This window comes from Perissodus microlepis, chromosome 15 (assembly GCF_051167445.1).
Source record: "Perissodus microlepis isolate ML-2025 ecotype Zambia chromosome 15, ASM5116744v1, whole genome shotgun sequence".
NCBI classification, from domain to species: Eukaryota; Metazoa; Chordata; class Actinopteri; order Cichliformes; family Cichlidae; genus Perissodus; species Perissodus microlepis.
The window spans coordinates 35,884,634-35,898,371 of record NC_140475.1 but is presented as its reverse complement, the minus strand read 5'-3'; the positions used below and the strand labels follow the sequence as shown (position 1 = coordinate 35,898,371).

At 44.0% G+C, this 13,738-nt stretch overlaps 1 protein-coding gene across 1 annotated transcript; it reads right to left on the bottom strand.

Annotated features, from left to right (window-relative positions):
• Positions 1 to 3,778: 3,778 nt before the first annotated feature.
• LOC146372587 (uncharacterized) lies at positions 3,779 to 5,404 on the bottom strand. The gene is made up of 2 exons (XM_084953979.1): positions 5,156 to 5,404; positions 3,779 to 4,443 (listed from the first exon to the last, which is right to left on the bottom strand). Exons 1-2 carry the CDS (start codon positions 5,226 to 5,228, stop codon positions 3,836 to 3,838), a joined length of 681 nt encoding a protein of 226 aa, XP_084810105.1. The 5' UTR covers positions 5,229 to 5,404; the 3' UTR covers positions 3,779 to 3,835.
• Positions 5,405 to 13,738: the final 8,334 nt, after the last annotated feature.

Here is a 13,738-nt window from a genome sequence, read left to right as displayed (position 1 = left end):
ACTCAAAACAAAAACTTGAAATATATATATTCTATATACATATATAGAGATGCTCACTCCTGATTGGACACTGAGCTGCACCACCTTCTCCTTCACTCCTCCACCTTGCTGTCCTCTGTGCTCTCTCTCCTCCATCTCCAGGGAACAAATCAGAGTCTGAGCACCAAACCTGTGGACTGTTAGTCTGCAGATAAGAAGGAAAACACACAGAATTCTCATGTTTGCCATTTTTCATACCGTATTATTATCGTATATTAGTTTACCAGTCCAACAGATTTATTTTCCCAAATGGATCATTACAGCTTTTGCCACACTGGTCCACTTGATTGTCAAAGTGTATTAGCTCTTTATTATTTCTTTCTTTTCTTTGAAATGATTACAATCAGAACGGACAGGACTGGGGGATGGGAAAGAGAAAGATGAAGAAAAGAGAAGTTGGGAAGATGCTCAACAGAAGGAGATGGAAAGCAAAAAAAATAGGAGAAGAGAGAGAAGACACTAAAAATCTGTTTGATCACCTGCTGGAAAAATAAAAACAAGCAAAAAGAGAAAAACACAGTAGCGAAACCACAGCAAAAACCAACATAAGCACAAGTTATAGTAAATAATAAATATCTCCACATCCCGGAAGGGTCCTGATCGAGCCACAGGGGCCATAAACTGACAGTTTATTTATAACTAGAAATAATAAAGCAGTTGACGTGTTTCAGGCTGTGACTGTTAGTATCTGTTGGTACTTCATCACTTTGAATAAGTGTAAGTCAACACCAGGCCGCACTTTCAGTCTTTCCATTAAACAAATGAACAAGAATCCATTGTTTTCACCATTAAACAATAAAATATGCTTCTTGACTCCTTGATGCAGGTGCCCACCTACGACCTGGTTTATTAATACTAAGCTAAAGAGGAAAGCAACTCACTGTAGTTCTCACAGCTCAGGACAAGCAGACACCTGATGTTGAGTGACTGAATGGAACTAAAACAAGAATTCATAATTATGTTTGTCTGCCATGAACACGTGATGATAAAACTCTGCATATGCAGTCAGGAGACTGATGACCTGTGAAATGAGCTGTTAGAAATGTGCAGATATGTGTAAACATTGATCAGCATTTAACATCCAGGATGGAGCAAAACTTCTGACCTGCATGTATGAGAACCTTTAATCACATCATCTTTGTAGTGAAATAGCTGATGACTCATTAAACGTTTCCATGTAATTTATCCACAGTGAAAAATATTCACTTTGCTGGATCTGAAAATCACGTGTTCATTTCATTAGACACTAGCAATACTATTAAACTGGACCTTTTCATTATCATATAGCACTAAATGTGAAACTGTGTCATATAACAATCTATATATGTAATATGTGTTTGCCTGAATCTTCCAGCACAAACAGAAAGACGAGCTGTTGTCTGAGTATCAACGCAAGTACACACCAGAAATCGTTCAGTAAAGACAAATTTAATAAATGAAAGCTGGTGAGAGGGCCTTTGATGTTTCTCTTTGGATCATCCTTCCATCCATTTCTTCAGCTTATCCAATTCAAGATTGGAGCCATCCCAGCTGTTATGGGGCCAGAGGCGGGGGTACAACCTGGACAGGTCAGTCTAACACAGAGAAACAGACAACCATTCACACTCACATTCAACCTAACTGCATCTCTCTGGACTGTGGGATGAAGCTGGAGTACCTGGAGGGAACCACAAAGGCCCGAGGACTGTCTTGCTCTCAGGTGACGGCCGTTCACGCTGCTCTGAACACTCTCAGTTGTCTTTGGATCATCCTGTTGTTTGTCTCCCAGTGTCGTTACTGCTCCTCTCCTTTCAAAGACAAACACCAAATAACACCAAATGAGAGTGAATCACTTCAGAACAACGTGAACACTCCTGGTTATTGTGAGCAAACGTCATAACAAGATGAATATATTTACCATTTTACTGAGGGAAAATCTTCTGTGTGGTGTTTCTTCTCATCTTGGCTCTTTTTCCTGACACCCCGTCAAGTCTGTAACGTAGCACAGCGTCTTAAAGGGACATGAACATCGCCAACCTGCACATGCCTTTTCTTTTTTTTTTAAATACCGAATTTACCGACATGGGCAAAATGACGTCGATGAGAGTCATAAATTTCGGTAACGATAAATTTTTGATATATCGCCCAGCCCTAGCCCGACTATATCTAGCCGGTACCTCTCAACCTCACGCACTAACTCAGGCTCCTTCCCCACCAGAGAGGTGACATTCCATGTCCCTATTGCCAGTCTTGGCAGCCGGGGGTCGGTCCGCCAGGGCCTCCGCTCCTGGCCGCCACCCGGCACACAATGCACCCGACCCCTATGGCGCCTCCTGCGGGTGGTGGGCCTGCGGGAGGATGGGCCCATGTCTCCTCTTCGGGCTGTGCCCGGCCGGGCCCCATGGACTAAGGCCCGGCCACCAGACGCTCGCTCTCGGGCACCCTCCCCGGGCCTGGCTCCAGGGTGGGGCCCCGGTAACCCTATCCCGGGCAGGGTAAACTGTTCCCTCGATATTCTTTTCATAAGGGTCTTCTGAATCGCTCTTTGTCTGGTCCCTCACCCAGGACCAATTTGCCATGGGAGACCCTACCAGGGGGCAAAAGCCCCCAGACAACATAGCCCCTGGGATCCCTGGGACACACAAACCCCTCCACCACGATAAGGTAGCGATTCACGGAGGAGAAAATCCTGGATAAAGGATAATGATTAATAACATCATCAAAACAGACAAACCTGAAAGAATTGCTGATCAGAGCTGTGACAGAGTCACAGATTAGTTGGATGTATACTTATCTTTCACAATGAGAGCGTTTGCATAGACGTCTCTTCAGGTCTTTTTATTGTTTTCTTTCTGGAGAGGAAAGTGATGAGACTGATGAGGAAATACCAAATACAAAGACTGACAAAGGGAACTGAAAAAGTCTAACCAAAACCTATACTGGGGGAAAACTGTAGGAAACAGAACTACTGAGGCAAGGAAACACGAGGGGACGGAGACTAACACTCTGACAAGGGACAAAGGGAGACTGACACAATATTTACACACAGGAGGCTGATTATGGGAACTAAGGACACATAGAAACACAGCTGAACCGAATAAGAAATGAACAACAAGTCGAAACAAACTCTAATGACAGTTCAACAAGTTTCTAAACACAACAAATAACTTTCAGGATGTTTCAACAATGTGTAAAATGAGTTCTTATCTTTTTTTGTGAGAGGGCCTTCAATGTTTCTCTTTGGATCATCCTTCCATCCATTTCTTCTGCTTCACCAATTCAAGATTGGAGCCATCCCAGCTGTTATGGGGCCAGAGGCGGGGGTACAACCTGGACAGGTCAGTCTAACACAGAGAAACAGACAACCATTCACACTCACATTCAACCTAACTGCATCTCTCTGGACTGTGGGATGAAGCTGGAGTACCTGGAGGGAACCACAAAGGCCCGAGGACTGTCTTGCTCTCAGGTGACGGCCGTTCACGCTGCTCTGAAGACCCTCAGTTGTCTTTGGATCAAATAACACCAAATGAGAGTGAATCGCTTCAGAAACACTCCTGGTTATTGTGAGCAAACGTCATAACAAGATGAATATATTTACCATTTTACTGAGGGAAAATCTTCTGTGTGGTGTTTCTTCGCAGCGTGACTCTTTTTCCTGACTTTTAGAAACAAGAGGCAGAAAAGAAAGAATAAAAGTTAAAACCTCGACAATTTTCAAATATTTTAGGACATTATTTTAGAAACAACCTTAAGCACTATTTACTACTTACCACTTTGTTCAGGCTTGCTGACGTTCGACATGCTTCACTGTATATTATAATCTCAAGCGCTTCCTTGCTTGAGTCGGGCTCCGGATGCTGCTCTCTTCCTCCGCCTTCCTCTTAGCACGCTTTGCCGACATATTTAGAAAACGGCAGAGCACCGAAATGAGAACTCTGCCGTCCGCGCTGTAGTCTGTTACTCTCCAGCGGTTCTTCATCTCAGTGTCCTCTGTTCGGTAAACAGTGGAGATGACTCTTGTGATGGGGAGGCCGTCGACAGTCAGGGTGCGGACACAGTTCCTCCGATCTGCCTTCAGCACAGCAAGATCTGCTTTCTCTGGAAGAACTGGAGTCAGGAAGCGTGGATGAGAGCTGGAGCCCGCAGGCGGCAGCATCATGCCAGCTGGTGAGTCCGTAGGAGGAGAAGGAGTGGTGTTCTCTCTCTGGCTCTGCCTCACATCGACAAATGGTGTCGTCACCAGGTCCCGGTGGAACCATCCTTTAAAAGGTATGTAAGGAAAGTCCTTGGACCCAGTCACCAGGTTATGGTAAAGAGTGAGGACCAGGTGGGACATGGAGTTCAGATGGCTCCTGCTCAGTTCACGGTTCCTCAAGTTAATGAGGACCATCTGAGGTGCAGTGACTGGACTCACCAGATCAGCTACGAGAAAGCAAAGCGTGGGTCTACGTTAATCATGTGATCACACAAATTAAAGCCTGAATTTAAATTGTGCAGACATGGCTTTACATCATCATAAGCTCTTCCACACACAAACAGTAAGAAGCTCCCAGCAGAACTCATTGTTTATGAAAGCCTTCACATTTTTCACCTGGTAAAAGTTTTCATGTTGTGTAAGGCTGCATGGACTTTCACTGAGGTTTTAATACGCATTCACATTAAGGAGTAATATCTTCATATTAGTTGAGCATCGATATTTTGAGAATAAAGCAGCTACATTTAGGTGAGAAACCTCCCACCTCCTTATTGCAGGCACACACTGTTTCAATCTCAAACTCATCCAGCGACTCTGTGAACTTTTAAAACTCCATTCTCCAGCTTTACACATTCACAATCTATGAAACTTTCACGTATAACTCAGCGCCAGCAGCCCAAACATGTCAACTCAAACCCTCTACATGCAAAAACGGCCCGCGCGCTGACGTCAGCGTCCTCCAACGCCTTAGCAATTAAAAAAAAACATGGCGCCATCTTTATAGTGTACTGGCACACGTTAAAATTGATGTTACTCAAGTATGAAACATCTCATCCTAAATGTTAACACTCATGAAGTCCTACTTCCAAACAATAAAAGACAAAAATCTAAGTTGTATTTGTTTGCTAGCACTCTGACATATTAGCCTGCTGTACTCACCATAGCGTTGATCTAGCACCTCCTCAATGAAAAGGGAGAGCAGGTGCATCTCGCGACTGAAGTTTGAAGTCATTTTGCAAATCCTTCTTGAAGATTTTCAAACGTTAGCTGTAGTTTGAAAAATCCGAGTTTTCACAGCACTAGTGGGAAAAAGCTCCTGTTTGCGCTCAAACGTGAAACCCGAATTCCCATTTTGCCTCCTGCTTTTATACCTGCACTCAAACACGTCATCATCACCATGACACCCAGTGTCACCGAAAATCAATTGTATATATTTAAAATAAAGTTCGTCTAATTATCATAGTTTTTAAAAATATATATATATTTCTCATTTTATTTTACTGTTTTATTCATCCTTTTCAAAAAATATATTGCCAAACTTTGTCGTTTTAATTCTTTAAAAAATCATTAATTCACCAGTTTACAAAAATGAAGATGATATCTGAAATTTAAATTAATACATAAATAATTACAATTGATAATGGATTTTTAGCGTTAAAGAATAGTTTTTCAATGCGCTTTAAATGTTATCAGAGCCGATGTTGTGCCAAAAAGTGATCGCAGTCCAAAAAGTGATTTACGGTATTGAAACGTTTGTTTGTGTCATGACATTTGTAAACAGTTGATGTTTAAGGTGCAGTTCATGTGGAAGCCAGAGGAGGGTGGTGTTGTGCGCATAATACAAAGTGATGGCGAAACCTAAAAGACGGTGTCATGTCTGCTCCCTGAAGCAATCTCATAACAGTTTCAATCTATTTCAAGCCAGTTAGCACATTTCTGTTATGAAGTGCAATCATTTTTTGGCAGTAAACTTTTAAATCCTTTTATTATGAATATCACATTCTCAGACTTTCAAGAGAGACCAGACCAATAGGGCAGCAGAAATCACAAAAATAAATAAATAAATAACAGTTTTATAAAGATTAAATCAGTAAAAAAAAAAAAAAAAGACTGGAATGATTATGATGTATAACACAGAATATGTACAATAACAGAGTTATAAACACACCTAGAAAACACGTGATACTTTTATTTCATCTATAACCTCTGTGCAAATTTTGTTGACTGCAAAGTGTTTATGAATATGTTTTTAAAAGCTGGTTATCTGACTGTCAGTTAATAGCAATTAAAAAGAAAGCTGATTTTTATTATTCCTAAATGGAAAAAGTCCATTATGAATTTTTGTTATGAATTTCATTTATCAATCCACCTCCTCACTGCTCTTTCCCGGTGCAGCAGCCAGAGCTGGATCAAGCAGCCAGATGGCTTCTGGTGTCATGAACTGGCTGTGTGGAGGCAGAAGAGGACCCAAACGCAAAATTCACGGAGACGAAAAGCTGAACTCAAAATCACTGCTTTATTGCAGGCTTCACAAAGAAACAGAACTAAACTGGGAATGCTAACAGAAGACCGAGGGAACACAGAAAGACACACAGGTTCGGGGAGGAGACATGGACGACGCGACACTGAACTGAGGGAGACATGCACATAAATACACAGAGGGTTAACGAGGGAAGTGGGAGCACACGGGGAACACAGCTGACACAGATAATCGTAACGAGACAGGGCAGGAGTGAACACAACATGACGCATACTGACGAGAGACTGTCAAAGTAAAACAGGAAGTACACAGAGGTTCAGACAGGAGGAGAGAGAGCACGGGGAGAACACAGACATAACGGGCTGGGGAAAACATGGAATAAAACACAAGGAGAGACGAGGGCTCAAATACACAGAGGGGCACACAGGGGGTAAGAGTCACAAGGGGAAAACACATAAGGAACAACGTAACAGGGCAACCCAGGAAGCATGGCCTAAATAAGGAACAAAATACAAAAATACATGAAAACTAAGAATACTGGGCCAACATGGCCCAGGACCATGACATCTGGAGGAAGACTAACTGCAACAAAGGGTCTCTGGGAGGCTGCTCAGGCACAGCAGCTGAAAAATCAAAGATGAAATAAAAACTGGACCTGATCATGGTGCTGGATGAGACAAAAAGTCTAGATGATAAACCAGTGTATGAATTAGTAACACTGATTATGATGATCATGTTTAGGTGGAAACTAGCGAGCTAACTTCCTGCTAACCTCTAACTCAGTTAAATTGAATAAACTCTGTTTTCATGGATGCCTGGATGTTAAACTTAATTGTTAAACCTGGTAAAGCAGCAACACTGATCATTTTATTAAAGATGAAAGAAGTTAGACCGTTTTTAGCTCTCAGTGATCCCTCAGTGTTCATTTGACTTTGGGACCTGAAATATGGCAGCTTTTCACTTACACATTTTTGAACCACTCATTCATAGAAATAGTTTCCAGTCAAAGATCTGGACAGATCCACCAAGTTCACAGTAGTTTTACAATTTTCTGCAGCGCAGAAAAAACCCCCTGAAAACATCACACCTCTGAAGTAACACATTGTGATTCATGTACAAACAACCAGTGTTGGTCAAGTGACTTGAAAAAAGTAATCAGTAACTAATTACTGATTACTTCCCAAAAAAGTAATCCCGTTACTTTACTGATTACTTATTTTCAAAAGTATTTAATTACTTAGTTACTTTTTAAAAACACGATTTACAACCTGAATAGGTGATAAGACGATAGATCTTTCAGCCCAATCCTACTATTTCTACATAATCCATCATACAAAATGTAATCAAATGGAAAAGTCTCTTTTTAAAACTTGTTTTATTAGTTTTAACCTTTTAACTATATGCATCAAGCAAAAATTTAATTATATGCAACATTCTCTGACTGGAAGAAAATTGTTTAACATTTAAACCTATTTTCTGCACATTCCAGCACATAAAATAAAATATTTTTTGTGTTTACACTCACGCTTTCAAATAGATGCAAGTAAAACACAGCAGAAAATAAATAAAGTCAAAGACTAGCGGTCCTTTTGCTCTATTTTCACCTGTAAAGCAGGAGTAGGATAGGCGGAGGTTTACCCTGGTGCAGGTTTGCCGCAGTGGTCAGTTGAAGAAGCCGCGAGTTTCTCTGTGAATTTCCCATTACGTGGTAGCGCACTCGGTGCTTGCTTGGAAGTTTAGGGGTTTTTTTCGCTGTAAAAAGAAGTTTTCTTCCCACGCACAACGGACACTAATGTTTTTGTAACTTTTTATGGAATCAAACTCAAAGTAAGGTCAGTACTTCCACGCTTTAAACGCTGCACGCTCATACTCTCTCCCGCACTCGATATATTATCCATTGTTGATCTGCACACAGCTGTTGTCACAAACGTAGCACTCGCTTATGTCACTGTCATGAGACATTCTCGCAAAAAAAAATCACGGTTTTAGTAACGCAGCGTTCCTACGGGAGAGTAATGGTGATCTAATTACCGTTTTTGCAATAGTAATCCCTTACTTTACTCGTTACTTGAAAAAAGTAATCGGATTACTGCCCATGACAAAGCTGATTTTTATTATTCCTAAATGGAAAAAGTCCATTATGAATTTTTGTTATGAATTTCATTTATCAATCCACCTCCTCACTGCTCTTTCCCGGTGCAGCAGCCAGAGCTGGATCAAGCAGCCAGATGGCTTCTGGTGTCATGAACTGGCTGTGTGGAGGCAGAAGAGGACCCAAACGCAAAACTCACGGAGACGAAAAGCTGAACTCAAAATCACTGCTTTATTGCAGGCTTCACAAAGAAACAGAACTAAACTGGGAATGCCAACAGAAGACCGAGGGAACACAGAAAGACACACAGGTTCGGGGAGGAGACATTGACGACGCGACACTGAACTGAGGGAGACATGCACATAAATACACAGAGGGTTAACGAGGGAAGTGGGAGCACACGGGGAACACAGCTGACACAGATAATCGTAACGAGACAGGGCAGGAGTGAACACAACATGACGCATACTGACGAGAGACTGTCAAAGTAAAACAGGAAGTACACAGAGGTTCAGACAGGAGGAGAGAGAGCACGGGGAGAACACAGACATAACGGGCTGGGGAAAACATGGAATAAAACACAAGGAGAGACGAGGGCTCAAATACACAGAGGGGCACACAGGGGGTAAGAGTCACAAGGGGAAAACACATAAGGAACAACGTAACAGGGCAACCCAGGAAGCATGGCCTAAATAAGGAACAAAATACAAAAATACATGAAAACTAAGAATACTGGGCCAACATGGCCCAGGACCATGACATCTGGAGGAAGACTAACTGCAACAAAGGGTCTCTGGGAGGCTGCTCAGGCACAGCAACTGAAAAATCAAAGATGAAATAAAAACTGGACCTGATCATGGTGCTGGATGAGACAAAAAATCTAGATGATAAAGCAGTGTATGAATTAGTAACACTGATTATGATGATCATGTTTAGGTGGAAACTAGCGAGCTAACTTCCTGCTAACCTCTAACTCAGTTAAATTGAATAAACTCTGTTTTCGTGGATGCCTGGATGTTAAACTTAGTTGTTAAACCTGGTAAAGCAGCAACACTGATCATTTTATTAAAGATGAAAGAAGTTAGACCGTTTTTAGCTCTCAGTGATCCCTCAGTGTTCATTTGACTTTGGGACCTGAAATATGGCAGCTTTTCACTTACACATTTTTGAACCACTCATTCATAGAAATAGTTTCCAGTCAAAGATCTGGACAGATCCACCAAGTTCACAGTAGTTTTACAATTTTCTGCAGCGCAGAAAAAACCCCCTGAAAACATCACACCTCTGAAGTAACACATTGTGATTCATGTACAAACAACACACAATTATTGTAGATTCTTCAAAGCCTCCTTATATTCAACACTTGGGTAGGTGGTGTTATACATGCCCTCACAGCACCGGCACATCAATCATCCTATTTTCACCTTGTCACCTTCATTAAGCTGCTCTCTTTCTACAGAAGGCCAACCGCATGCATGGGGGGGAGGGGGGGGGATACCGTGGGCCAGGGCTGTGGCATCTAATGTCTGGTTGTCAGTGTCCTTTGGAAAAGCAAGTGATTGTCCTAAAATCAGATGTCCCAGCAGACTGATCTAGTTTGCCATGCTGGCAAAAGACCAATACACCAAGACAAACAGCCATTTATGCTTTTTACACAGACAGCCCATTTAACCAGGGAACTTGACACAATGTATTTTTTTTCTATCCTCTGTTAAATAATTCTTGTAGAATTATTTAACTAGAAGAATTGTTGTACCACACATTAAAGTTTCAAATCAGCGAAAAAGCAATCGTGCCAAAGAAATGTCATGTTTGTTTAAGATGACTGCAATTATGGTATTAACAGAAAACACACATCTCTGTCTCTTTTCTTTTCAGAATCAGAATCAGAATCAGAAAGGGTTTTATTGCCAAATGTTGAGCAGGTTTACAACATTAGGAAATTGCTGCGGTGCTTCAGTGCAAACATACTGTCATAAATTACGCTTAAATATACATGAAAATAAAAATAAGAATAAGAATCAAAAGTGCTAAGTAGATAGATATATACATGATATATACATGAGTGCAGGTGGTGATCAGTGCCAAACATGGAATGATGCAGTGAACACAGCGTAGGGTCATGTGTTAGTGGTGGGAACAGTCATATGGTTATTGTTCATGTGTCCAACAGCAGAGGGGAAGAAACTGTTCTTATGGCGAGAGGTTCTGGTGCGAATGGACCGGAGCCTCCTGCCTGAGGGGAGCAGGTCAAACAGACTGTGTCCAGGGTGAGAAGGGTCAGCTGAGATCCGAGCTGCACGCCCCAGTGTCCTGGAGGTGTACAGGTCCTGCAGAGATGGGAGTCTGCAGCCAATCACCTTCTCAGCAGAGCGCACAACACGCTGCAGTCTCTGTTTGTCCCTGATAGTGGCTCCAGCGTACCACACGGTGATGGAGGAGGTGAGGATGGACTCGATGATTGCAGTGTAGAATTGCATCATCGTCCGTGTTGGCAGGTTGAATTTCTTCAGCTGCCTCAGGAAGTACATCCTCTGCTGGGCTTTCTTAATGACGGAGGTGATGGTGGGCTCCCACTTCAGGTCCTGGGTGATGGTGGTACCCAGGAAGCGGAATGAGTCCACAGAGGTGATGGGGGTGTCAGTCAGGATGATGGGGGGGAGTGGAGCTGTGTGCTTCCTGAAGTCCACAATAATCTCCACTGTCTTCTGGGCATTCAGCACCAGGTTGTTGTGGCTGCACCAGGACACCAGACGTTCAACCTCCCTCCTGTAGGCAGACTCATCCCCGTCCGAGATGAGTCCAATAACGGTGGTGTCATCTGCAAACTTGATTAGCTTGACAGACTGGTGGGTGGAGGTGCAGCAGTTGGTATACAGGGAGAAGAGCAGAGGAGAAAGAACACAGCCCTGAGGGGAGCCGGTGCTGATGGTCCGGGAGTCCGAGACATTCTTTCCCAGCCTCACATGCTGCTTCCTGTCCGTCAGGAAGTCAGTGATCCACCGGCAGATGGGATCAGGCACATTCATCTGGGAAAGCTTGCCTTGGAGATGGTCTGGAAGGATGGTGTTGAACGCAGAGCTGAAGTCCACAAACAGGATCCTGGCGTAGGTTCCTGGGGAGTCCAGATGCTGCAGGATGAAGTGTAGAGCCATGTTGATGGCGTCATCTACAGACCTGTTGGCTCTGTATGCAAACTGCAGGGGGTCCAGGAGGGGGGCCGTGAGGGTCTTGAGATAGGAGAGAACCAGGCGCTCAAATGACTTCATGACCACAGATGTCAGAGCCACAGGTCTGTAGTCATTTAGCCCAGTGATCCTAGGTTTCTTGGGGACAGGGATTATGGTAGAGGACTTGAAGCAGGCAGGCACATGACATGCCTGCAGTGAGGAGTTGAAAATGCCAGAAAACACTGGGGCCAGCTCGTTTGCACAGTGTCTGAGGGTGGCAGGAGACACACCGTCTGGGCCGGGAGCTTTTCGAGCATTCAGACTCTTAAACTGCTTCCTCACACCTGCTTCATGAATATGAAGAGTTGTGGTGGGAGGAGGTGGTGTGAAATCCTCTTTGGTGTGGGGTGAGGAGGGGGGTGTTGTAGGTGAAGTGTTTGAAGGTGGTGATGGCTCTATGGAGGGGGGAGAGGTGGGGGAATGAGTGTCCAAAGTGTCTCTATTGTTGGGGCCGTTGGAGGTGTGAAGGCTGCCTGATGGCTCGTCAAAACGGCAGTAAAAGTCGTTAAGGGTGTTGGCCAAGAGCAAGTCATCAGTGGAGTGGGGGGTTTTAGGCTTGTAGTTGGTGATATTCCTAAAACCTTTCCACACAGAGGCCGAGTCATTCTCTGAGATCTGCTGCTGCATCTTCTCAGAGTGCTGGTGTTTAGCAATGTCCACTTCTTTAGTGAACCTGTACTTGGCCTCTCTGTAGCAGTCCCTGTCTCCGCTTCTGAACGCCTTTCTCTTTTCCAGCCACAGCTTTTTGAGTTTAGGAGTAAACCAGGGTTTGTCATTGTTATAACTCACCCTGGTGCGTGATGGCACAATGCTGTCCTCACAGAAGTGGATATAGGAGGTGACAGTGTCCGTAAACTCGTCCAAGCTGTTAGAAGCAGCCTTCATTGTGTCCCAGTCTGTAGACTCCAAACACGTGCGAAGCTCCTCCACAGCCTCGTTGCTCCACAGTTTTTTGGTCCTCACGACAGGTTTGGAGAGCTTCAGCCTCTGTCTGTACGCGGGGATTAGGTGGATCATGACGTGGTCAGAAAGTCTGAGTGAAGCGCGGGGCACCGCACGATAGGCCCCGCTGATCGTGCTGTAACAGTGGTCTAATGTCCTCTCCTCTCTGCTCGGGCATTTAATATACTGCTTGTATTTGGGAAGCTCATGGCTCAGATTGGCTTTGTTAAAGTCCCCTAGAGCAATGATGAGAGAGTCCGGGAATGTCCGCTCCATGTGCAGTATCTGCTCCGCGAGTGCGCACTGAGCTGCCTGCGCATCCGGATGAATGAAGCAAACTCCCGCGGAGAATAAAACGGTTTGCAGTGAATAAAAAGGTATTCCAGAGAGGAAGAGCAGTGCTGAGCAATCACTGTTACATCTGTGCACCAGCCACTATTAATGTAGAAGCAGACACCTCCACCTTTGGTCTTACCAGAGAGAGAGGCCTGCCGGTCCGCGCACAGCAGATGAAAGCCCTCCAGCTTGAGCGCGCTGTCCGGGATGTCCTCACAGAGCCACGACTCCGTAAAACATAAGACACAGGAGGAGGCAAAGTCTCTGTTCATGCTTCTCATCAGGGCCAGCGCGTCTATCTTATTCCTGAGTGAGCGTACATTGGAAAGGAAGATCCCAGGAAGAGCAGTTCGCAGTCCGCGTCTCCTCAGACGCACGAGTGCGCCGGTGTTCCAGATCTACTGGCGTTTAGATCAACTGGCGTTGGTCGAACAGATGTGTGGCAGTCTTGCGTTTCAGGAGCTGCTACCGACAAGCCAGCAAAAAAAAAAACGCCAAATGTGTCATCTGTGACACTTGTGAGGTTATCTCAAACACACTCCGTCAGTCTTGATGCTGTTGAACAACAAAATGTTTAAAAATGTGGCGAGTTTACCTGGTGATATCCTCATGCGCGATGCGATCGCGAAAACAGCAAACAATTAACACCACGCCGATGTTGT

Excerpts from the sequence above, each read along its gene's own strand:
- LOC146372587 (XM_084953979.1), bottom strand. The coding sequence starts at position 5,228 with ATGACTTCAAACTTCAGTCGCGAGATGCACCTGCTCTCCCTTTTCATT. Across the intron at positions 4,444-5,155 it reads GGTGCTAGATCAACGCTATG|CTGATCTGGTGAGTCCAGTC; the intron begins GTGAGTACAGCA and ends GCTTTCTCGTAG.